This window comes from Phacochoerus africanus, chromosome 3 (assembly GCF_016906955.1).
Source record: "Phacochoerus africanus isolate WHEZ1 chromosome 3, ROS_Pafr_v1, whole genome shotgun sequence".
NCBI classification, from domain to species: domain Eukaryota; kingdom Metazoa; phylum Chordata; class Mammalia; order Artiodactyla; family Suidae; genus Phacochoerus; species Phacochoerus africanus.
The window spans coordinates 37,450,693-37,477,347 of NC_062546.1; the positions used below are offsets into that span (position 1 = coordinate 37,450,693).

The following is a 26,655-nucleotide window of genomic DNA, read 5'->3' on the forward strand; positions in this document are numbered from 1 at the left end:
AGAAAAATGCACACACAGTTTCAATCTCCGTATCTCTTATAATTAGATCATTATCTTTAAACCCCTTAGAGGCAACATTGCAAGAACCACCCTCCCAATTTAGAATTAAATGCTCATGCCTGAGGTTCTTTATTTACCTTGTACCTCATTTTTATTTTATTTTTTATTTTTTAAATTTTATTTATTTATTTTTTATTTTTATTTTTTTTGTCTTTTTGCTATTTCTTTGGGCCGCTCCCGTGGCATATGGAGGTTCCCAGGCTAGGGGTCGAATCGGAGCTGTAGCCACTGGCCTATGCCAGAGCCATAGCAACGTGGGATCCAAGCCGCGTCTGCAACCTGTACCACAGCTCACGGCAACGCCGGATCGTTAACCCACTGAGCAAGGCCAGGGACCGAACCCACAACCTCATGGTTCCTAGTCGGATTCGTTAACCACTGCGCCACGACGGGAACTCCTGTACCTCATTTTTAGAATTTAGTGCATATTGTCTTGGATTATTCTTATTTGAATGTGATTTCCTCACTAACAATATCCTTTGCAAAAGGAAGCATGTCCTATTTATCTTTGTAATGTTAGGACCATCGCACCAAGCCTTGCTTAAAAATACTTGTTGAACTGAATTAAAGATAGCTGGCTTAACTTTAGTGCATGTTCTAATGCACAAAATAAAAAATACTTCCCCTTAAAAAAATCAAAAAGGAAAGAAAGGGAAAAAAAAGAAAAATTCCATACAAATATACTCATTACCCTCTTTTTACGCACTTTTGTTCTGTGCAGATTTTCTCAAAGATAAATTATAAAAAATAGTGAAGTCAGAGATTGTACTGGTAGATGCCATAGTGATGAGCTGGCTATTATGTTTTTTGCTAAAACATTGTGTGACTGTCATTAGTGCTCTTTATAAAAATGACTGCTGTCGGACATAGAGAACAGACTTGTGGTTGCCAAGGGGGAGGAGAGAGGGAGTGGGATGGACTGGAAGTTTGGGGTTAGTAGATGTTAGTGTTACATTTAGAATGGATAAGCAATGAGGTCCTACTCTATAGCACAGGGGACTATATCCAATCTCCTGAGATAGACCAGGATGGAAAAGAATACTAAAAAAGAATGTATATATATGTATGATTGAGTCACTTTGCTGTGCAGCAAAGGTTGGCACACCATAAGCTCGTTTTGGTAGCCAGATTGAATTTGTAGAATTCCATGTCCAAAAGCATAAAGCATAGTCAAGCTCTGAAGCCCCGAGAAGGATTCATTCCTACAATATAGCAGTCCACAGGGCTGTAATTTCATTCTCCCTCTCTCTTGCTCATCACCTTTCGATCTTAAATAAAGTTTCACTCACATTTACTAATTAGTCACTCCTTTTCCTTCAATGTGCCCTGCAGTTTGGGTTGATTTGGAGGCACTGAGCCCCTTTCAAACATAACCCAAGCCCCTCAAGTGGGTCATGAGGACTTGTTGGTGAGTCAGAAAATATTAGTTTCATCAGACAGACTGGGTTTCCGTGCCTTGAATCCTGCATCAATTAAGCTCCATGGAATCAATTATTTAGGAAGCACTGTTAGATGCTCAGAGACTTTAGTCTTTGAGCTCTCTTGCTTTGTCCCTTGTGAAGTCACCTGATTCTTTCTCTTATGCCTATGGTTTCATCATGTCCTTCCATTCCTCTGCCTGTGGAGAGCCCCCTGGATCGCTCCTCCCAGAACTTAGACTTGACTTTTACATGTTTTCGCAAGTCTTCATTCAGACACTGGCCTGAGAATCTCATCAGCTCTTGGGAGTTGCTTTGACCCTAGGAGGTCATGGCTATTTAGCAGTTCTAGACAGAAAGCCAATGAGAGAACAAGATGCATGGATGGTGATAGAAAATCAATACCCAGCAGAGGGGACCAAAAGGTCCCCTGAGTCAGGTGCTGGCCAACATCCCACAGAATAATAAAGAAATAGAAATGCATCTTTTATCTGAAGTCCCAAGATGAGAAACATTAAGAATAATACCGAGACACTTACCAGATACCACTGCTTCGTAAAAAGAGGGTCATTCATGTTGATGTCGATTTCATTGATGTCTCTATACCCTCGCTTTTTCCGATCGAACCCTTCCTGTTGCAAAGCTCTCTTTACCTGGAATGACAATACTGGTATGTTATCCGCAGATCAACTGAACACCCCTTTTCTGGATTTATTTCCACAAATTCAAAATTCAAATTGCATTTATATATACAGTGATTTTTCCCCTCAGCAGAAGCCAAGTTCAGCTCATGCGCATTCATACTTTGTGATTATTTTCCAAGATCATTTACTTCTGCTCACACTGAACAAAGAGGCCTTGAGGGATGGTTCAAAGTCAGTTTCCTTAACATAAGAACTAGATGGTGAAAAGTATTCCCAAGGGAGGTGAGATGGTAGGGGCATGAAGTGAAATAAAACAACAAAACACTTCTATTAAGGAAATATATGTGGATTCAGAAAGGAAGACAGTGGAACTGGCATCAACTATTTTTTTCTGCAGGGCTTCTCAGCATCCACTTTTGTTGACAGCCCTGCATATCAAGTTTGGGAATCAGCCAAAAAATAAATACAAACAGCAAAGTAAAACCTGTCTGGTGAGCCAGCAAGTCCATAGCAAAGCTCTGGAAAAATGGGATAGATGAATTTTTTAATAATGGCATAAATCCGGACACAACTCGTGTCCATCCAATGGACATAAATTATGCTTCATGTATACCTATACATCTATGTATGTGTGTGTATTGTAATGTAAAGATATATCTTCTGAGAAGCAGATGCCAAGAGGAGATTAAATATGCAAGGATTTTATTAGGGGAGAAAATGCAAGAAACTGTGATGTAAGTCTGACCCTCGTAAAGGAGAGGGTCAGACTTACACACACATGCAAACATAAAACCACTACCACTGTGTTATCCAGTGACTGTATACTTAACTATGTATTTTGAAGCCAGGGAGCCTTTATAAACAAATATTTTTACTTTTTTTTGTCTTTTGTCTTTTTTTGTTTGTTGCTGTTGCTATTTCTTGGGCCGCTCCCGAGGCATATGGAGGTTCCCAGGCTAGGGGTCGAATCGGAGCTGTAGCCACCTGCCCACGCCAGAGCCACAGCAACGCGGGATCCGAGCCGCGTCTGCAACCTACACCACAGCTCACGGCAACGCCGGATCCTTAACCCACTGAGCAAGGGCAGGGACCGAACCCGCAACCTCATGGTTCCTAGTCGGATTCGTTAACCACTGCGCCACGACGGGAACTCCCATTTTTACTTTTTAAATTTTCTTTTTATGGCTGTACCTGAGGCATATGGAAGTTCTCAGTTCCCAGCTGTGGGTCAAATTGGAGCTTCAGCTGCTGGCCTATGCCATAGCCACAAAAACACTAGATCCCAGCTGTATCTGCAGCCTATGCTTCAGCTTGAAGCAATGACACATCCTTAACCCACTGAATGAGGCCAGGAATCAAACCCACATCCTCACAGAGACAGTGGTGGGTCCTTAACTGCTGAGCCACAGAAGGAACTCTGTTACTTTTTTTTTTTTTTCCTGAGTCACTGGTATTATCACATATTCCACCCTCCAGGAAAAAAAAAAAAAAGCCAACCTTCAAAACAGTGGAAAGACCTATTGAAGATGTATTTATGATTCTGGCTAGGGGAAAACATATTTTAGGGTTTGGAGATGTCCATAAGTTGATGTCTAAACTTTTTTTAAAATTTATTTTTCTTACCTCTTTCATTTACTGCCTCAAGCCCCAATTCTATTTAGGTTCTTCACTTATTGGGCACTTCAAACCCAAATTTCTTTGTCCTGTCAATTCTTCCTAAATTTATTGTTTCTTTGCCTAAAAAGTATAAAAGCTGCCTGCCTTGGCCATGGCCACTCCTTACTTCCTGTTTCTATGAAAACTCCATGTGCATGAATTGAAATTTGTTTCTCTTTCTCCTGTTAATATGTCTCACATCCATTTTCTTATGAGTCCAGCCACAAGAACTCGAGAGAGACAGAGGGGAAAGTGAGCCCATTCCCTCCATCCTCAACCTGTCAGGAGCCACAGACATGCCCCTCTCAAAACTTCCTTTTACTATGGAAGCAAGTATTCAACCCTCTTGGGAAAGAAGGAGCCAGAGTTGGTCCTCCCAACCTTTTTATTTTTTTACCCTTCATTTTTGGCTGCCCTGAGGCACATGGAGCTCTTGGGCCAGGGATCAGAGCTGAGCTGCAGTCTCGAACTAAGCCACAGATGCTGCGATGCCAGATTCCTAATGCATTGTGCTGGGCGGGGGATTGAACTGCATCCCAGAGCACCCAAGATGCTGCCAATCCCATTGTGCCACAGTGGGAGCTCCTGTCCTCCCACCCTGAGTTTGCATTTTTTTATGTTGGTCCCGCAACCAAGTCCTTATCTGCTTTGCTTGCTGATGGGAGCCTTGCTGGGCTTCCAATTGGAGCTTCCACGACATTGAGCCCTGGTTGGAAAACTCTTCCATAGGTCATTTCCCAGCAGGATCAGGACAGGAAGACTCAGGTCAGATACCATCTTTTCCAGTAACAGTGAAGGAATGGCAATTACATCACTCCAAACTCAATTAGATCACGTGCATTCTAATGAAAAGACTGCTTAAGTTCGTTTCCATGAAATTACTTTTTAATTCCATAAATTAGCTTTGAATGGAGACCATCGACACTTTGGAAAGCTGTGTTCCTTGGACAGCATCCTCTTGGTAGCTCAGAGGCACCAAAATGTGACTCAGGGGTCAGCAATTTTGCATCTTCTGGGTTTATTTTATTTATTTATTTATTTATTTTTAAGGGCTGCACCTGCACATGGAAGTTTCCAGGCTAAGGGTCAAATTGGAGCTGTAGCCTCTGGCCTATGCCACAGTCAGAGCAATGCCAGATTCGAGCCACATCTGCAACCTACACCGCAGCTCACGGCAACATTGTATCCTTAACTCACTGATGGAGGCCAGGGATCAAACCTGCGTCCTCATGGATACTAGTCAGATTCATTACCACTGAACCACGATGGGAACTCCCTGCATCTTCTGTTCTTAGACATCAGGAATCCTCAGACTGCAGAGGGCTTTCTGAATCATGTCCTCCATGAAGATCATAGTTACAGGAGTTCCCCTCATGGCTCAGCGGAAACGAATCTGATGAGAACACAGTTTCAATCCCTGGTCTCGCTCAGTGGGTTAAGGATCCAGCATTGCCGTGAGCTGTGGTGTAGGTCACAGACATGGCTTGAATCTCGCATTGCTATAGCTGTGGTGTAGGCTGGCAGCTACAGCTCTGATTCAACCCCTGTCCTGGGAACCTCCATACGTCACAAGTGCAGCCCTAAAAAGGCAAAAAAAAAAAAAAAATCACAGTTACAGTTCCAAGAGAGATGAACACCTTTCAAACATATGTTTTTACTTGTTACCACACACAAAACTGGAGAACAGTGCTTTCCCTTCATAATGATACTATATGCTGCCATCAATTCCTTTCACTGTGTGTGTGTGTGTGGGGGGGTTCTTGACCATTACTACTTTGCATTTAAACCTAATTTTTACATAACAGTAACAATACTTTAGGTAAAATTGTGCATTCTTTCTTCATTAAGTATCCAACCATGGAAATTTTAATATGTGGCTGCATAGCTCTTATAGTTTAATTTAAATAGCTACCTAAATATTCCCTAGAAGAATGTGACATAATTTACCCAAAGAGTTCACACTTACTGGTCATTTTGACTATTTTCTCTTATACATGAAATTGCCATGAGCAGAGAGATGAGGTTATAAACTATTTTTAAAGACCTCTGGGGAAGATTTCAGTGTTCCAATTCTATGTGTGATGAAGCTCTTAATGTCAGAAAAGCATTTCCTAGCATCTGTAATACTCCCTCACGTTATAACTGAAAGGCCACTTTAATTCTCTCTTCTTCCTCCTCTGAGTTGTAAACTTTCACAGATGATTCCTTTCATTACCACTTAGATGTAGTACCAGTGACATGCATACAACTTAACCATAGCGTCTCGCCTTCTCGAAAAAAAATGTAGTTAGCTTTGGTATTTAGTGTTTGAATGCGCCCCCAAGTTGAGCCATTGACTTAAACAGTTACACAAATAAAAAAATAGAAGAAAGCAGGTGTATTCATGACTGGGTACTGTTTTATTAAAAATGAACAGATGGATAGTCTGCAATTCAGGTTCAATTTTTCAACCTTAATTTCACATGTGCAAAACACAAATTTTACATGAACAGCTTCATCCACTGCCTTCTGTCTTCTAGTGTCTCTCTTCAATGAAGAATTTTTCAGTCAACAAACATTTTTGTTCATCTACAGGGTGCTAGTTACAGACAGTATTTAGGATAGGAAGATACTGTTCCTTCACACTGGCGTATTATTTTACAGGTTATGTTAACATGTTACTTTCAGTACATTTAATCTTCTTAACAGAACCATGAGTGGGTATGGTTATAGTTGGGGAAATGAAGGTTCAGAGACCATTGTCCAAAAATTGAAAACATGGCAGTCACCCAGATTGATCAATTCTAATGCCACAAACGTTCCACTAAAGCACACAGCCTCTCACTAAGGCATGGGACATCGTCAAACTTCCAATATCTGGGACAGCTTAGTTGTGCATATAACTCTCTGAGGATCAGGGCTGGGATCACTTCCCTGCTGGACTGATAATTAAACAGCTGCTAATTAGCGTGGACTGTGCTGGGCAAGGGAGGAGCCAGGAGAAACGGAGACAATGTAGGAATCCTCCCTCCAAACGGCGTACAGAACTTATGGGCTTGAAGTGAGAATCAGAAAAAAAATAGGGAGTTCCCTTGTGGCAGAGTGGGTTAAGGATCCAGCATTGTCACTGCAGCGGCTCTGGGTCACTGCAGTCATGCTGGCTCAGACCCTGGCCTGGGAACTTCCATATACTGTAGGAGTGGCAAAACAACAAGAACAACAACAACAAAAAACAAACAAAAAATAAACATAGAAAGCACAAAGTTGATATGTTGCTGAGAGTACTGATTTATAAATCTATGATGTCATTGATTGTATCACACTATTATTTCCGTATTACTAAAAATTACCTTATTTACCACTGTTATGGGTTGACTGTGTCCCCCTAAAAGATATGTTGACATCCCAACCCTCAGTACCTCAGAATGTGACCCTCTTTTGGAACAGGATATGTGCAGACATGATTAGTTAAGATGAGGGTGTACTGGCGTAGAGTGAGCCCTAATCCAGAATGGCTAGTGTTCTCATAAGAAGAGGCTAGAGAGATACACTCGGAAAATGCTGCGGGAAGAGATAGAGTGACAGACAGACAGACAGACACATACACAGTGAAGCCACCTGCAGAGGGAAGAGGAAGAGGCTGGAGTCAGGCTACTACAAGCCAGGGAAGCCATGGAGCTACAGGAAGCTAGGAGAGGCAAGGAGACATCCAAGGTTAGAGATTTCAGAGGGAGCCCAGCCCTGCTAACACCTTGATCTAAAGTCTGAACTTCTGGCCAGAAGAGAATACCTTTCTGTTGTGTGAAGCTACCCAGTCTATGGTACTTTCTTGTGGAAATGATCACAATCACTAAGAAGTAAACTATGCCACAATGCTTTCTTTTCATTTGTAAGCGTGATTTTGCACTTAAAGTGCTCTGGTAGTTTCATTTGGACAAAGATTTCTTTTTTTTTTACCAGTGCTTTCTTTTCATCTGTAAGCATGATTTTGCACTTAAAGTGCTCTTGTAGCTTCATTTGGACAAAGATTTCTTTTTTACCATATGTCATTTTTGCAAACAAGCACAAAGAAAATGTTGGTAAAATCAATTGGTTAAGATATTCCTAAACTCCTTCACACGTGGAGTCTAGCTCAGAACTGTTTATGTGTGTTTTCCTGTAAGATATTATCCTTTGTGCCATCCAGCCCATTAGGTAGGGATCAGCATTTCTGGAAAGAGTGCTCCAGGAGTTTCCTCCCAGCTACCCTCACCTATTCTGCACGTTTACATGTACCAATGTAGGCAATGAGCATTTTGTCACTCTTCCAAAAAGCACATGAAAAGATGCCCAACATCACTAATTAGATGAATGCATTAATTAGAGAAACGCAAATCAAAACTACAGTGAGGTATCACCTCACACCAGTCAGAATGGTCATCATCAAAAATTCTGGAGAGGGTGTGGAGAAAAGGGAACCCTCCCACACTATTGGTGAGAAAGAAAATTGGTACAAACACAATGGAGAAGAGTAGGAGGTTCCTTAAAAAACTAAAAATAGAACTACCATGAGATCCAGCAACCCCATTCCTGGGTATCTATCTGGAGAAAAGTATAATTTGAAAAGATGCATGAACTCCTATGTTTATAGCAGCTCTGTTCACAATAGCCAAGACATGGAAATAACAATCCTTTATCCTGCCCACAATCCTTTATCGACAGAGGATTAGATAAAGGAGATGTGGTATATATATGCAGTGGAATATTACTTAGCCATAAATAGATGAAATAATGCCATTTGCAGCAACATGAATGTACCTAGAGAATGTCATATTAAGTGAAGTGAGCGAGACAGAGAATGACAAATACTACATGATATTACTTATGTGTGAATCTAATACAAATGATACAAAAGAACTTATTTATAAAACAGAAACAAAGTCAAAGGTTTTGAAATTAAATTTAGGATTGCCAAAGTGGCACTGGTTGGGGGGAGGGATAAATTGGGAGGGTGGGCTTAACATACACACACTACTATATGTAAAATAGATAACTAACAAGGACCTACTGTGTAATGCAGGGAGGGTTACTCAATGTTCTGTAATAATGTATGGGGGGGAGAATGGTTCCATGTATATGCATAACTGGTGCACTTTGCTGTAAACATGACACTAATATAACGTTGTAAATCCTCTATCCTCCCAATAAAATAAACAAAAAACCCATCATTTTTTTTTTCACTCTTTGCAGAGAGCAGTTTAAGACACGTGCAAAGAACATGCGTTTTGGAAAGGATGGTGTGTCATGGTTTTTGCTTCTTTTTTTTTTGTCTTTTGTCTTTTGTCTGTTGTTGTTGTTGCTGTTTCTTGGGCCGCTCCCACGGCATATGGAGATTCCCAGGCTAGGGGTTGAATCGGAGCTGTAGCCACCGGCCCACGCCAGAGCCACAGCAACGCGGGATCCGAGCCGCGTCTGCAACCTGCACCACAGCTCACGGCAACGCCGGATCCTTAACCCACTGAGCAAGGGCAGGGACCGAACCCGCAACCTCATGGTTCCTAGTCGGATTCGTTAACCACTGCGCCACAACGGGAACTCCGGTTTTTGCTTCTGTAGATTTTCTGAAGGCAAACTTCTGAAGAGTTAATCACAGTAGACTTCTTTCAGTTGGCCTCACCCCAGGACTGGAGGCCCTGAGAAGAGGACTGGGAGACAGTCGTTTGTGGGAGCAGCGAAGTTTCATGGGAAGATCTCTGGGTTGGGGTCAGGGGCTCTGGGGGTACACCCGAAGTTCTACCACAGGTGTGGGTTTGAAACCAGCGCCTGCCCCTACTAACTCTGTGTCTTTGAGCATCATAGTGACCTTTCTGAGACTCAGTTTCTTTTTCCCTAAAATGGGAATGATAATCATTTATGAGGATTGTTTTGAGAAGTGAATTATGTCAATTGCTGTGACACACCAAATGCAAGGCACATGGCAGGTCAGTTTCCACAAAGTCCATTTACCTTTGTGGGTCCTCCAGTCAGTTGTCTTCCATCCAGGTGCACATCAGATCACCTGGGATTTTTTACAGTCCACACACCCAGGGCACACCTGGACCCCAGCAGACCCTCCAGGGGTGGGGCCAAGCATCTCGGTTTCTCACGCTCTCCAAGTGATGCCCACCTGTTCTGCACTGAGGCTGACTCTGTCTTGGAGGCTGGTTTTCTTCTTCCATAAAAGTCCTGCTTTCTGCCTCTCAGAGTTGTGGAGAGGCCCTGGTGGGCTGTGGGTTGTGGAATCGTCACTTGGTAAAGAGCTCTGCAGAAGTGCGACTGGTGCCATCACTTTGCTAAGGGTGCCACCCAAGGTGAGGGACAGAGAGATGCCCACTGCCCTCAGCCAGCACCCTTTCCAGTCCACCCTGCCATCCTCACTTTTCTCTCTGATATGGTCAGACTGGGTCATTTATTCTCTAATTGGGTTGCACATCAGAGTCACCGGGGTGAGCTGTGTCTTTACTTAAAAATTCTTTTAGGAGTTCCTGCTATGGCACAGTGGGTTAAGGATTGTGGCATTGTGGCAACTGTGGCTCATATTCAATCCCTGGTCTTGGAACTTCTTTAGCGCATGGGTGACCACACACACACAAAAAGAATTATTTTAAAACAATTTTCTTCTGTAGGGAAGAAAATAACAAAAAAAAATAATCATTCCCTCCTTCCTGATAATTCCTGTTGTACTTGAAAAGTGCAAATACTATAAGACATGTGCATGACTAGAAAATTAAAACAGCACAGAAAGTTATATGATGGAAAGGGAACATTTTAGACTCCTTTCCCCTTCTCTGCTTCCAAAAAGCTCCCCTCAAAGGCAACCACTCTCAATATCTTCTTGTGAGTCCTTCCAGGAAACATTTATACACACTAAGACACATACAGATATATAAGTAGGCAGAGGGAGATTTTGTTAAAAGCAATGTATTTAGCATGATTCTTTTTTTTTTTGCTTTTTTTTTTAGGGCTGCACCCACAGCATAAAGAAGTTCCCAAGCTAGGGGTCAAATTGGACCTGCAGCTTCTGGCCTATGCCACAGCCACAGCAATGCCAGATCCAAGCCAAATCTGTGAACTATGCCACAGCTCACGGCAACACCGGATCCTTAACCCACTGATTGAGGCCAGGGATCAAATCCGAATCCTCATGGATACTAGTCAGGTTCATTTCCACTGAGCCACAATGGGAACCCCTTAGCAGGATTCTTTTACAGTGTAGTGGATTGAATGTGTTGTCACCCCCCAAATATGCATGCCTCAAAATTATATGTCCACATTGTAAACCCTGGGACCTAAGAGTGTGACTTTGTTTGGGAAAGGGTCTTTCCAGGTGTAATTAATTATCTTGGGATGAGAGCTTTCTGCATTATCTGGGTGGGTCCTAAATCCAGTGACATGTGTCCCAGGATGAGTGTCTTAAGAAGAGATGCAGGAGAGATACCCAGAGAAGAAGAGGAGGTACATGGGGATGGAAGAGAGAGGAGAGTGATGCAGTCTTAAGCGTGGGAAGGCAACAGCCAAAAGAAGCTGGAAGAGGCAGGAAGGAGCCTCCTCTAGAGCACGGGAGGGAGCACAGCCCTAGACACCTTGATTTGGGACTTTTGGCCTCCAGAGCTATGAGGGAATAGATAGCAGTTTTATCCTTTCTTTTTTTGCCTCCGTTTGACATATGGCAATGCCAGATCCTTAACCCACTCTGGCGGGGGATCAAACCCTAGTCCCTGCCGCTGCAGGGACACTGTTTATCCCCTTGTGCCACAGCAAGAACTCCAGAAGTTGTTTTAAATCATCAAGGTTTTCATTGAAAAAGATTCATGCACTTGAATGTTCATCGCAGTGCTATTCACAATAGCCAAGACTTGGAAAAAACCTAGATGCTCATCTACAGATGAATGGATTAAGAAGATGTGATACATATATACAAAGGAGTACTACTCAGCCATAACAAGGACAAAATAATGTCATTTACAGCAAGATAGATGGAATTAGAGACTATCATACTGAGTGACGGAAGACAGAAAAAGACATACACTATATGATATCACTTATATGTGGAGTCTAATATACGGCACAAATGATCTATCTACAAAACAGAAACAGATCATGGACATGGAGGACAGACTTATGTTTGCCAAGGAGGAGGGGGAGGGAGTGGGATGGATTGTCAGTCTGGTGTTAGTAGATGAAGACTATTACATTTTCAGTGGATGGGCAATGGGATCCTGCTGTATATAGCACGGGGAACTATATCCAATCACTTCTGATGTCTGGCTGCTTAATGTGAGAAAAAGAATGTATATATATGTGTGACTGGGTCACTTTGCTATAGAGCAGGGATTGACAGAACATTGTAAATCAATTATAATATAAATAAATAAAATAAACAAATCATCAAGTTCATGGTAATTTGTTACAGTAGCCACAGGAAACAAATACAATGTAACATATTAAAAAGAGATTTATATATACATACACATATACAATATTGATGTGTAATAACTATATGTTAAATATCTAAATATAGATATATAACTAGAAGACATATATATATAAAGCATATATATTTTTATATCTCTAAATAGCTATTGTAAGGTAGATGTAATATCTGATGGTATCCCTTTTTTTTTTTTTTTTGTCTTTTCTAGGGCCGCACCCATGGCATATGGAGGTTCCCAGGCTAGGGGTCTAATTGGAGCTATAGCTGCAGGCCTAAGCCACAGCCACAGCAACACGGGATCCGAGCCTCATCTGCAACCTACACCATAGCTCATGGCAATGCCAGATCCTTAACCCACTGAGCAAGGCCAGGGATCAAACCTACCACCTCATTGTTCCTAGTCAGATTTGTTAAGCACTGAGCCACTATGGGAACTCCTGATGGTATCCCTTTTAAATGTACTGTGAAAGGATCATGCTAACATATGCCGTTCTTAACAAAAACTCTTTCATTCCCTTTAAGATGCATATTATTTCATCACATGGATAAGGAAAATTTAATTATCTTGTCACCTATCAAAGGATGCTTTAGCTGGCTGCTCATTTTGTCCTTTGTTACATGGTAGTTCCACTCAATGTGGCAGTGGATATCTATGCACGTACGTGCACACACACACACACACACAATTTTGATGTTTTTCAAATATGTCATCAGGATAAACAGATATCCAGTTCATCTATTTTCCACCAACTGATGGCTTTGGTTGGCAAACTCTAGAGAGTTTTGCGAAGAGAAGACTTGACCCAGGACATGAATTGTGGTGATGGAGGAGCGGGCGGCAAACAGTCAGGGAGTCTGGCTGCTTAATTTCTTCCTTGAGCAGGCAGGTATAACTTTTTCAAAAGTCCAATTATAGGCAAATCACAGGGCTTAGCTTTTCAAAGAACAGGGAGTTAAGCCACAATTATGGTTGAATGCACCGCATCGATTGCCCTCATTTAGAGAGGTTTGCCCATCTTGTAAGAATGAAGACAATCAATCGAGGAGAGAGGCTATGGCTGTGTGCCTCTGGCCACAGTTCCAGTTACTGCTTCTCAGTGACAAGATATTAACAAATTGCTATCTATCATCTAAAGCTGTGTATACAAGATATACTGTGAGGTAAGTCAATGTAATCAGGAAGGGATCGAAAGATGTTTCCAGCAGAGTGAAGGGCAGAGGCCAGTGATGGGGATGCCTTTAGAAGGTAACATTCCAGCTGGAATGTGTGTATCATGACGATCTCAGTCTTCTTGTTCCTGTTTCCATGGTGGTGGGGGCAATGTCATGAGTTGGATTTAGGGGCTTATATTATGGAGAAGAATATTAAAAGATGGTGGTTACTATGGTGGACGTTGAGGCAGGGACGATTAGACAGGTATGCTTGAGAGGACAATTTTCCTGGGATGCCAGGGATCCCAAAATGCTGTCCTTGGCCACAATGACATGGCCCTTTTGGTGAGGCCTTCCTGAGAAGCGAATGTGGAAAAGAAGCAAAGTGAGGCTAAGTCACTTAAATATATTAAGAGCTTTGGCTAAACACATGATGTATCCTTCCAGAGCCTGCCTAGCCACGTGGATGGCTCTGATTCCCACTGCAAGTGGACAGAAGGACCTTGGTCTAACAGAGAAGGATCCTGGGACGTCAAATGAGGGGAGGAGAAGGAGGAGGCCAAGGGGGAGAAGAGGATGAGCAAGATAAAAGCTCTGCCTTGTCAACTCCAGCTGTGGTCCTTCCCAAGTGTCCTCACACATGACCAGCCCACTCAGTGCTCCATCTTCCTGGAAAGGCACTGAGGGTAAGAGGTGAAGAGAAGCCAGTGGGGCCCACAGAGAAGACACTCATGGAACCCAGCTGGGAGTGCATGGCTGCAGCAGAGCGCAGGAATACAGCTTCCCAAATCTTCATGTCCTCCAAAGCCTCCTTTGTGATGCTGGTGCATGGTCTAGTGGACCAGACAGCGAATGCTGGATGGGATGTATCCAGGATGCCTAGACATTTTTCTGTGCTAGACTGAGGGTTTAATGGTGTGTTTCTGGAAGGAATGGGCAAATCTGACCGCATGTACAAGTAAGTCTCATAAATTATGTGTCTACTGCTGGTAAACCTCTTTAGGAAAAGCTACAAGGTCAACGGTGTCTGGCTTGGTCCTGTGGGTAAGTTATCTTCACTTTGCTTCCATGATCACAGGGAACTGATGGTACCCCAGCCCAGCTGCTGCCCTACTCATGTGTGGGGGAAAAAGGGGTGGGTGGGGAGTGTAGGTGATCTGGTCCAAAGTTGTGGCTCTGCTGAAGTGTTAAAGACCAAACACAGTGTGGTGCAGTGAACAAGCACTAGACTTAGAACCAGAAAGAGGAGGGTTCTGTGTTGGCATAGTGGTTTGTTTCTTATTTGTGTGTATCCTGAGGTAGATACTACTAGGTCTTCAAGTCATGATTTCTTCATCTAAAGCAGGAATTTTTTTTAATAAAGTTTGTCAAATGCAGCCATGGCCATTTGTTTACATCCTGCCCCCGGTTGCTTTCACACTGTGATGATGGCAGAAGTGCTGGCAACCTAGATGGTATGGCTGAAAAAGCCTAAAGTATGTATTCTCTGGCCCATTACAGAAAGTTTGTTGATCCTTCCCCCCATGTATAGCATGGAGATGATGGAATTCTTGACCATCCAGGCTAGTGGTGAGGATCATATGAGAGAACATTTTGTTGTCACGTGCTAGGAGATCTACAAGAAATTTTACTATCATCAGGATGAATAATATGTCTATGGAATCTGTCTCTTCTATAAAGGTGGAAGCAGGGGCAGAATTCTGAGTAGTAGCGCAAATGGTATCATCTGAGCAGCACAAAGAAAGCTTCCAGTGACCCCCAATCACTTTTCCAGAGCACAAGAATGCTGCCTGGGTTCCGGCCATGAAGAGTTAAGCTTTAATTTTAAGCCTTCACTCTCCAGGTTGATTACGTCTCTGCTTGAGAAGATTTGGAAAACAAGTCCTCTGGGGAAGGCAATACATCCAGGTGTTATCACGTACCGACACTTGTGCATGAACTCATTAATTAGATGGCTCTTCTCAATGATACTGGTTGAGGTTGGGGCAAGAAAGAAATGGAAGCTTAGGGAAAAGGTAATTTTGAAATTCTTGGGAAGCTGCTTTCCAGCCAGGGAAAAGTGCTAATCGAAAGCAGCAACAAAGGATTCAGGACTTAGAACTGGGTGTCCCTGGAAGTGGGAGGATTAAGATAAAGGAGGTGAAAATGCTCTCAGACTTGTTTACTTCTGTAGATATTTTATAAGCCTGGCACGTTTTCAGCGCGGAAGGATACGCTTACTGTTTATTTGCTGTGACAAAGGTTCCAGTATCGTTTCTTCACACGTTCAGTGGGGGAACAAACCAAAAAGTTGTCTGCTGCTGAATTTAAATGGATTCTTGAAATTTCACAATCTCCTTTTCTTAAACTCACACACTATAAAGGTTTGGCTTTTAGGTTAAGACAACAGACTAAATAGGCAAAAGTAGAAACAACCCAAGCATCCATCAAATGATGAATGGCCAAACAAAATACAGTATGTCCGTACAATGAAATATTATTCAGTAATGAAAAGAAATGAAGTACTGACACATGCTACAACATGGGTACCTTACACTATACTAAAGGAAAGAAGCCAATCACAAAGACCACATGTATTACATGATTGCATTTACATGAAATATCCAGAGGAGGCAAATATATAAACCTACAGAGACAGACAATAGATTAGCAGTTGCTTTGGGGTTAGGGGTGGGGACAGGAAAAGAACGGAAAGTCACGGTTAATATGGGGTTTCTCTTGCGGGGGGTGGGAGGAGACAAAAATGTTCAAAAATTAAATTTTTTTGGTCTTTTTGTCTTTTTTGGGCCACACCTGTGGCATATGGAGGTTCCCAGGCTAGGGGTCCAATCAGAGCTACAGCCGCTGGCTTATGACACAGGCACAGCAAAGCCATATGCCAGCCGTGTCTGTGACTTATACCACAGCTCATGGAAAAGCCAGATCCTTAACCCACTGTGTGAGGCCAGGGATCGAACCTGCAACCTCATGGTTCCTAGTCGGATTCATTTCTGCTGCGTCAGGACAGGAACTCCCCCAAATTAAATTGTGATTGCTCCATAACTCTGCAAACATACTAAAAAACTATTGGGTTGTATACTTTAAATGATATTTGAGTTATATCTCAGTAAAGCTATTTTAAAATGTTCTATCAAATGTAAATAAACAAAAAGAGTTAAGGGAGAGAGAAGAGTGTCTTCCTCAGTTGGTTATTCCTAAAGGGCATCTTTTTAATCTTCCTCAAAGGTTAGCCTTTTCGTCAACCACAATGCCTTGCCAATTCTTTCCTCGTACCGGTATTTCATTAGTTGCCAATGGAACAATTCCAGGTCGACAGGGTGGAAAAGAAAATGTGTGTTGAAATTACAATTGGCATATGTCTGAATATTTGGGGGCTAGTTACTGTGCGTCCCCCGTACCAGGCAGCTGGAGAGTAATTTGTACTTCAAGTCAAGCAGCCCACAGATGACAAAATACCAACAAGGGATAAAGGTCAGAGTGATTGATTCTTAACACACTTCTACTTAGGCACAGAGCATCCAGGGATGGGGTGATAATGAGCCCTAGCACGATGATGCAGAACAAATGAAGAACATAATGAATCGACTTTGCAATCGTGCTCCTGGAAGGTATAGAAATAACCATGTGCTCAGATCTGCCCTCTGAGAAATGCCAGGAGAGGACAGCTTTTCAGTCTGCAGTGTCTTGGTTTTCTACGGCTGCTGGAACACATTGCCAAAACTTAGTGGCTTAAAACCACATGAGTTATGGGGCCCAAAAGTCTAAAATCAAGATGTCAGTGGGGCATGAAGTAAGTCAGATAGAGAAAGACAAATAGCAAACCATCTTCCATATATGTGGAATCTAATAAAAAATGACACAAAAGAACTTATTTATGAAACAGAAACAAAGTCACAGATTTCAAAGTGAATCTTATGGTTATCATAGGTGAAACCATTGGGAAAGGAAGAATTGGGAGGGTGGGAATAACATATACACACTACTGTATAAAACAGATGATTAACAAGAACCTACTGTATAGCACAGGAAAATCTACTCAATAGTTTGTAATAGCCGAGATGGGAAAAGAGAATGGGAGTTCTCATTTTGGCTCAGTGCTGGGGGGTGGGTGGGGTGGGTAAAAGGAGATTCCATCTCAATCCTGCATGTCTTAAAGACATTGGAAATTTGGCTGTGCTTCCAACACTGGATCTAAGAAGGAAATTTAACTCATAGACCAAGGAAACCCAGGAGCAAGTCTGCTGGCAAATGCTGGGTTTGGATGGAACTTATTCAGAAATGACCAGAAAAGACATCAACAAACAAAGAAAACCACATGGGGGAACTGGAAAGAAAAATGCTACAAAGAAGAGAGGTCATGCTGAAGACTTAGGGAAAAGTGGTGTATGAAAAACTGACTCAACATCAGAGCCAGAAAGCATTTTTTTTTTTTGCTACTTTTTAGGGCTGCGCTCAAGGCAAATGGAAGTTCCTAGGCTAGAGGTCAAATCAGAGCTACAGCCACTGGCCTACATCATACCCACAGCATGAATCTGAGCCATGTCTGTGACCTATACCACAGCTCACTCATGGCAACACCGGATTCTTAACCCACTGAACAAGGCCATGGATCCAACCTGCATCCTTATGATACTAGTCATATTTGTTCCTGCTACGCTACATTGGGAACTCCTAAATTGTAGTTCCTTGGAGAAAATAAAACCTATTGTAAAAATATATTTTGTCTCACTTTTAGAGAAAATAAAGTCTGCCATTTCCACGTGACAGTTTTGTATTTATGGAATGGTGGGCCTATGGGGGTGCTATTCCCATCTCCACCATCACCTCTCCTGTCATTCTGATGGGTCGTGTTTTCTAGTCACTTATTTTTTCTTTTCTTTTCTTTTTCTTTTTTGTCTTTTCAGGGCTGCACCTGTGTCATATGGAGGTTCCCAGGCTAGGGTTCTAATCGGAGCTATAGCTGCTGTCCTACGCCACAGCCACAGCAATGCTGGATCCTTAACCCACTGAATGAGGCCAGGGGTCAAACCTGCATCCTCATGGATACTAGTCAGATTATTTTCTGCTGAGCCATGATGGGAACTCCTAGTTTTTCATTTCTAAACATGAATTGGATTGTCCTATAGTTAAAAAGTAAGGAAACTTTGTGGAAAGTTACCGGGTTTCCTACACCTGGTCAGCATTTTAAAAAGCTCCATGATGCTTTATTTCACATAAAGTATTTGGACATTAACCCCTCTTTAAGAAGTTTGCAGGGTAGTGAAGAGAATGAGACACAAACTGTCATAAAGGCTAAGAAACTACACAGGGACCGATAAAATATTATAGGGAAGGGGTTTCTAAGCTCATTCGAACATAACCCTTATAAGATACATAATTTATGTAATGACCCAGTTCAGTGGATTGAAAGGTAAAATTCAATCCCTTTTGTGCATTCAATTTATGAAATCTGAAGAGTTCTGCGTAGCCTTAAGAAGGATTTAGATGTGATGTTATTTAACTGCTGAATGGATCTCCTGAAAAATGTGTGATATTCTTGGCAAAAAAATATTCTTGGTATGTCCGATGCTTGGTATGGCATCTTGCTTTTGAAATCACTTCAAAAGCAAGATGCCATGTGAACATCCTCACAGATTTTCTGGAACTGCTCTCGAATTTTAAGGACGGACAATTTGCTCTAAGTCCTATTATCAAATTGGACTCACCTAGACTTCTAGACTGTTGGAGACTGTTTTCTCTTTGAATGGAAACATGGTCTCTTAGTTGTCCTATGAATGGGGTGCATTTCTCTTGCCCTCCCAATGGCTATCAAAGCTCCTGGCGGGTATGAACCCTGCTTCCCTTTGTTGCTCTGCTCCCAGAAGTGGCAGGTGCACAGTAGGAAATTACTAAGTATTTATGTGATATTTTTTTAATGAAAGATTTATTGTAGAGAAAGGGAATCTTCTCCAGAGTTGCTATTCTCCTGAAATGATCCAGAATGAGTGAGCAAACAGGTCACTTAGAAACAAAACTGCAGCAACAATAACCATAACCAAAAAAAAGCCAAGTTTGTTCTCAGAAGAATGAGTCTGAGTGCAGAGAGATGTTGCATGTTTAGAGTGGCTGGGTTCAGGGATAGGTAGAAATGACTGCCTGATCTCCAGTTTTCTGTCCCTGAACCTGGGGACATCACATGCAGAATGGAGTCATTGAGATTTCTTTCTCCTCTCTTAACACTTGTTTTTTCTTTTTTAATGACATATTGAAGTTCCCAGGGTAGGGGTTGCATCAGAGCTGCAGCTGCTGGCCAACACCACAGCCACAGCAATGCTAGATCCAAACCTCGGCTGCAAACTACACCACAGCTCATGGCAACACTGGATCCTTAACACTGAGGAAGGCCAGGGATTGAACCCGCATCTTCACAGAGACAATGTCCAGTCCTAACCTGCTTAGCCATGGCAAGAACTCCGCTTAAAACTTTTAAACAACTTTATTATTCATTCCAGGGAAAACAAAGGACTTCCATCTTCATGAAGTAAGATGGAGTGGCTTTCTCTTTTTGTTCCTTCTAGGAAGTGCACAGAAAACTGTTTTCTGGCTTGAAATGAAATCATTGCATCCTGTTCTCAACTACAGTGGAGAATGGATGGTCTTTACACTAAGTGCAGAAAATATGCTCCAAATGTAGAGCTTGGCAAATCTGCCCTTTTGTGGATTTTTCCTTAAGAGTGTAGAAAAACCTGAAGCCAAGATCAAGAATGCCCCACTAGGTTTTCATCATATTCTGTGGAAAGTAATAATACCTTTAAATTTAGAAAATCTGTTGAAATCACTAAAAAGCAGTGCTCTTTGGAGATTCTCCTTTGTTGCTCCTTGAGTCAAGTTCTGTAGGGATTCATCTTGGGCACAGAGCCGATTAGAATCCTGAGAGGACTTTCTCCACCCCTGGTCATTGGTTTCCTTTCCAATGGTGTGATTATGGGTGATTTCTAATGTGCTTCCCTTTGACTGACCGAGGGAACCCCTGACTTTTTTTTCCTAAGCAAAGACAACCACACCTCAGTTTCCCTGGGTGTGAGTGGCGATGTAGTATCCATGGGTGGACCCTTTTCCATTTTTCTTTCTTCTTTTTCCTTTTTTATGGTCACACACAGCATATGAAAATTACCAGGGGAAATTTTAGGGGTCAAATTGGAGCTGCAGCTGAGGCCTATGCCATAGACACAGCAACACCTGATCTGAGCTGCATATGCAACCTATACTGTGGCTTGTGGCAATGCCAGATCCTTAACCCACTGAGCAAGGCCAGGGATGGAACCCACATTCTCGAGGACACTTTGTCAGGGTCTTAACCTACTGAGCCACAACAGAATCTCCCATGGTGATTTCTTGAATGTCTTCTATATTAAAGAAATTCCAGTTTATCTGTCACCACGGAGACAAAGACAGTCCTTGTAAATTCCAAGGTTATGAGCAGTTTTGTGCCGACACCTCAGATGCACATCCCATCCTCTGAAATGCAGAGCCCCACCTGTTGTTAACACTCTGGTCACCTCTTTTCAGACACAGCTGGAGCTTCATTTCCAGGGGTTGGTTGGGAATATTTTCCATGATGCTACTTCATACAAGCTGGGTGAGTTGCACTATCAACTGGCAGATAATAAAGTATGAACAATGGTGTGTACTTTCCCATCTAAAACTAGAGTGGAGGGGCACCTGAACTTAACCAGCTTCATGTTCGGAAAGCCAGAGATGCCTTTGTTGCTCCTTACTTGATCTATTTCTACGTGATCTGCCATTTGCCTGATGTTTGCTCAGCACCTGGCTGGTAAGCAAAGAGCTTTCAAAAAAGATAGAAAAGAAAATCAATATCCCTGCCCATTTAGACAACCTCTCACCATTCAGTGACATTCACACAGTGCTGGGGAGGAAAGCTGGGGATCAATGCCTTTCAGGGACCTGGAGAAGGTATTCAGTCAATTCCTATAGGTGATCAGTGACTTTCAACTAGTTTCTAGCCTGGATTCAGGCAACTGGGTTTTTATAAAACTGTGGCTTGCAGAAAGGACACCATCTACCCATGTTTCTCTTATATCTTTCTGATTGGTGGTAGGCAGCACCCTGTTGTCCTGTGTTAAGCCAATAAATGATAAAAATCTCAATAACGCTATACAAACTACAATGATTCGATGTCTAGTCATTTCAGCAATTTTATAACATGGTATTGCTATCATGCCAGCTTTAAAACCTGTCTGAAAATTCTTCAAGTGTCCTCTCATCAACAGGCAGGACTTCTGCCCCTCCTCGTACTGTGAGTGGACTTGTGACTGATTCAGCTAGCAGAGTGTGGTAGAAGAGATGCCCTTGGACTTGGAATATGAGGTCAGAAAGGCCGCCTGGTTCTTTGGACTTAGGGAAGCCAGTCTCTGTGTAAGGAAGCCCAACCTCCCTGAGGCTATCAGACTGGAAGGACATGTAGGGTTCTTGGTCAATATCCTGGGCTAGGCTCCCAGCCTATCACCATGGGAATAGCCCCTCTGATGACAACCATGTGAGACCCTTAGCAGGAATTACTGAGTTCTTTCCAAATTCAAGTTGAATGTTATTTGTTTTCAGACAGGGAGAACAGACTTACAGTTGTCAAGGGATGGGTGAGAGAATGGTCAGGGAGTTTGGAGTTAGTAGATACATAGTGTTACATTTAGAATGGATAAGCAATGAAGTCCTGCTGTATAGCACAGGGAACTCTCTCCATTCTCCTGGGATATACCATGATGGAAGATAATATGGGAAAAAGAATGTGTGTATATGTATGACTGGGTCAATTCATTGTATAGCAGAAATTGGCACAACACTATAAATCAACTATACTTTAATAAAATATTTTTAAAAATAAAAAGTCATTGCCGTAAAAAAAGAACTATTTGTTTCACATCCCTAGGTTGGGGGTGATTCATTTCACAGAAGTGCTAACCAGAATAATTACCCTCCATTTAAAAAATTATTTTAAAAAGTATTTATTTTTTAAAAGTATTATTAAAGTATAGTTGATTTACAATATTGTGATAATTTCTGCTGTGTAACAATGTGATTCAGTTATACATGTACCCACATTCATTCTCTTTCAGATTCTTTTCCCACATAGACCATCACAGAATATTGGATAGAGTTCCCTGTGCTCTATAGCAAGTCCCATTGGCCATTCATTCCATGTATCCACCATTTTACCAGTGAAGCGATTGAATCTCACAGAGCTTCAGGAACTTTCCCAAAGTCATACATTTTCAAAGTTGCTGGGATTTTGCGTGTGTGTGTGTGTGTGTGTGTGTGTGTGTGTGTGTGTGTGTGTGAGAGAGAGAGAGAGAGAGAGAGAGAGAGAGAGAGAGAGAGGGAGAGAGAGAGCTCTGTCCTAATCTGAAAGCAGTGCTCTTGATTGTCTGCCACAATGCCTTTCTAATTAGCCAGTTAATTGCAGGGGACATCTGATACGACTGAGAATGTGTGAATGAAAAATGAAACTCCCCCAATCTATACACCTCCCTGAAGATCCAGTTGGTGGTGGACATCTTCATCCCAGTGTGAATGAAAAGTACTGGTCCCTCCATTCTAGGTCTTCTCTCACGGCAGAAACCTTGGATGCTCTCTTCCAGGGGTTGCCTTCCACCCCTCCCTGGCCCCTTCCTATTTGTCCTCACCAGCTGGAACTTTACCATCAGCTTCTCTGTCTCGAAGTCAGCCATCCCTTTGTTTGGGGCAAAGAACCAACTGTCATTGACCACCATGGCCCTAGACACATCCCCCCAGGAGTCATTTCACTTGATCTTTGTCACTACACTGAGGAAGAAGTAATGCTACCTGCCTCTGAGGATGAAGAAATTGGGGCTTTGAGAAATCAAGTGATTTGCTTAAATGGTAAATTTTACCCCACAGTCTTCATACTCTCATTGTACTGTGCTCCTTTCCATTGTCCTCAAAATACCAAACGTATATACACAATGGAATACTACTCAGCCATAAAAAGGAAAAAATCATGCCTTTTGCAGCAACATGGATGCAACTAGAGATTCTCATACTCAGTGAAGTAAGTCAGAAAGAGAAAGACAAATAGTATATGGTATCACTTATATGTGGAATCTAAAATATGGCATAAATGATCCTACCTACAAAATAGAAATATGTCATGGACATGGAGAGCAGACTTGTGGTTGCTGGGGGAAGAGGGAGGAAGTAGGATGGATGGGGAGTTTGGGGTTAGTATGTGCAAACTGTCATATTTAAAATGGATAAGCAATCAGGTCCTGCTGTATAGCATAGGGGACTATGTCCAATTTCTTGGATTAGAACATGATGGAAGATAGCATACAAAAAAGAATATATATATATATATATATATATATATATATATATATATATATATGGCTGGGTCACTTTGCTGTACAGCAGAAGTTAAAAGAACATTGTAAATCAACTATACTTTAATAAAAAATAAAAATACATAAATTAATTAGAGTTCAGTGCACCTATAGTACCTGGCACCTCCTCTTTCTCATGACGCTAGTGAGAAATATTGTTTCCACTTCAGGGGGTGTCTGGTGTCTTAAGGAAAAGCTATTTCCTACCTAAAAATCTTCTCTGGAAAACCAGAGTGCCCTGACCACTTTCTTCCAAACCTTTAGCCCAGAGAGTGTGCTGGCAGAGATGATTTCAGGCACAGATGACTTGAACTGGTAAGTAATCCTGACAAGCTGTGTTCCCTTGAGCAAGTGATTTAACTTCTCGGGTTTCCTTTTCATCAGGTGTAAAGTGAGAGAGTGAACCAGATAAACTTGAACATCCTGTGAACTTACTATGGGTTCACAACAATCTGAACTTGAACCCATAAATATATTCAGTGACTTATGATAACGACACATGTGGTAATAAGGACATGCAATTCTGTGAAACTGGTTGTATCCATATGGAGCTTAAGTCAGAGTGATTCTATTTGCTTTTCCTTTTTAAACTTGTATTTTGAAGTAAGAACAAAAGGTTGGGAAAGCAGAATAGAATTCCCACTTATTCTTTGCTTAGACTTTCCAAATACTAATATTTACCACATTTACTTTTTCATTCTCTCTCTTTCCAAACACAAACACACACACACACATGCACAATTTGTGTGTGTGTGTGAACCATTTGGGAGTAAATGGTAAATATTTTTCCTCCTGAAGTTTAAATTTGTCCATGTGTGTTTCATAAAAATAATTATATTCATTGACACAACCACATTTCATTTGTGAAAATCAGGAAATTAACATTGATACACTACTACTACCTAATCGCCACACCTTATTCAAGTTTCATCAATAATCCCACTAATGTCATTATGGCAAAAGAGAAAAAATAATTCATATTCAATCCAGATATTTACATACTTTTTAAAAGGGAAAATATTCCCAACTTTCCATGTCTAGAGAAACCAAAGTTAAAGCTAATAGGAGGTAGGGTCCTCCTGTTAAGGCGCTGTAAGCAAAACCATCCATTGCACATACAGTAAAATGAAGGCAGAGATTATTTCCTGTTAGCAGAGAAGACTATAAGCAAAACCATCCATTGCACATACAGTAAAATGAAGGCAGAGGTCATAGAGCCAAGAATGTGAAAGTTTCAGTAGAAAACCATTAACCTTTTAGCGGGTCAACAGTGGTGAGCTTGGCACACAGCTGTGTTTCCCTGTGTTCTCAGAATCCCTTAGAGCAGTGGTTCTTAAATTTAGAAGCAGCATCAGAAGCCTCTGAAAGCTTGTTAAAACACAAATTGCTTGTTCCCACCCCCAGAGTTTCTGACTCTGTAGGTCTGGGGTGGGGCCTGAGAATTTGTATTTCTCTTGAGTTCCTAAGTGGTGCTGGTGTTGCTGATCCAGGGGCCACAGTTTGAGAGCCATGGTTCTAACCAAACCTGTGTCAGATGATGTCCCCACTCAGAAACTTCACAGGATGGCTTAATCAATGACTGCCTACTTATCAAATCCAATGATCTGTTCCCAATTCCTTTCCATTCTCAGGTAGAGGTAGACATGGTGGAACCTCTCTGTTTATTGGAGGCCTCCTACTTACACCAAGACACTGGCATGGCTCCAATTCTCATTCAGGAGTACTGAGAAAATGCTATTGATGTGTGAGGTCTATTGAGTGCGAACCCTTCAAGCAAGATGTTATTTGTGTTAATCAGACAGATACACACACACACACAATATGAAGGTTGATCTCTGTAAATTCCCTGAAATGAGGATGGATGTGGCTGTAATCCACAAGGCTGGAAATTGAGACAGTGTCCAAAAAAAATTTTTTTTTTGTTGTCGTACCATATGAATTCAAGTGTTAAGGAAGAGAACCAGGTTCTAGACAGAGTAAGTTTTATTCATGTTTCAATTGCTACATCTCAACTCTAGCACTTTAGAGTTGTGATGTGTAACTTGGGAGAAGTTTGTTAACTTCTCTTAATTTTAGTTTCCTCATCTTTAGAAAAGGAATAATACATAAAATTCTCTTAATGTTTTTTTTTGGCCTCGCCTGTGGCATGCAGAAGTTCCTGGGCCAGGGATTGGATCTTTGCCACAGCAGTAACCAGAATCACAGCAGTGACAATGCCAGATCCATAACCCACTGATCCATGGGGGGAACACTTACATCATCTAATAAAAAATGATACAAAAGAACTTATTTATAAGACAGAAACAAACTCACAGATTTTGAAATCAAATTTGTGGTCACCAAAGGGGAAAATGTGGAGGGGGTGATAAATTAGGAGAATGGGATTAACATATACACACTACTGTATATAAAATAGATAACTAACAAGGACCTACTGTATAGCATAGGGAAATCTACTCGAGATTCTGTAATAGCCTATATGGGAAGAAAGAATGGATGTATGTATCTGTGTAACTGATTCACTTTGCTGTACACCTGAAATGAATACAACCTGGTAAGTCAACTATATGCCAATAAAATTAAAAAAATAAATCCATATATTATGAAAATTAAAAAAATAAAATTCACCTATCAGATTAAATTATTGTACAGCAAATAGTCAGACTCTCCTCCTCAACCTCCATGGCAGGAGCATACTTCCCATTCACTGATTTTGGGCTTGGTCATGTGACTTGCTTTGGCCAATAGAATGTGGGTATAAGTAGGAGGGCTAGAGCAAACCTATATATAAGTATATGCATATATAATATATATATGTAAGTATATATATATATATATATGTATATAGAAGTATATCATGTGTTTCTATTTTACCTTTTGGAATTTTTGACTTCTGT

The 26,655-nt window shown here is 41.6% G+C and overlaps 1 protein-coding gene across 1 annotated transcript in view; it reads right to left on the bottom strand.

Moving 5' to 3' along the window:
• Positions 1 to 26,655, bottom strand: part of PCSK2 (proprotein convertase subtilisin/kexin type 2) — a 240,399-nt gene that overhangs the window by 109,321 nt on the left and 104,423 nt on the right. Inside the window, exon 3 of the mRNA XM_047770364.1 lies at positions 2,018 to 2,131. Within this exon, the coding sequence (XP_047626320.1) occupies positions 2,018 to 2,131 (114 nt within the window). The remainder of the gene's footprint in view (positions 1 to 2,017; positions 2,132 to 26,655) is intronic.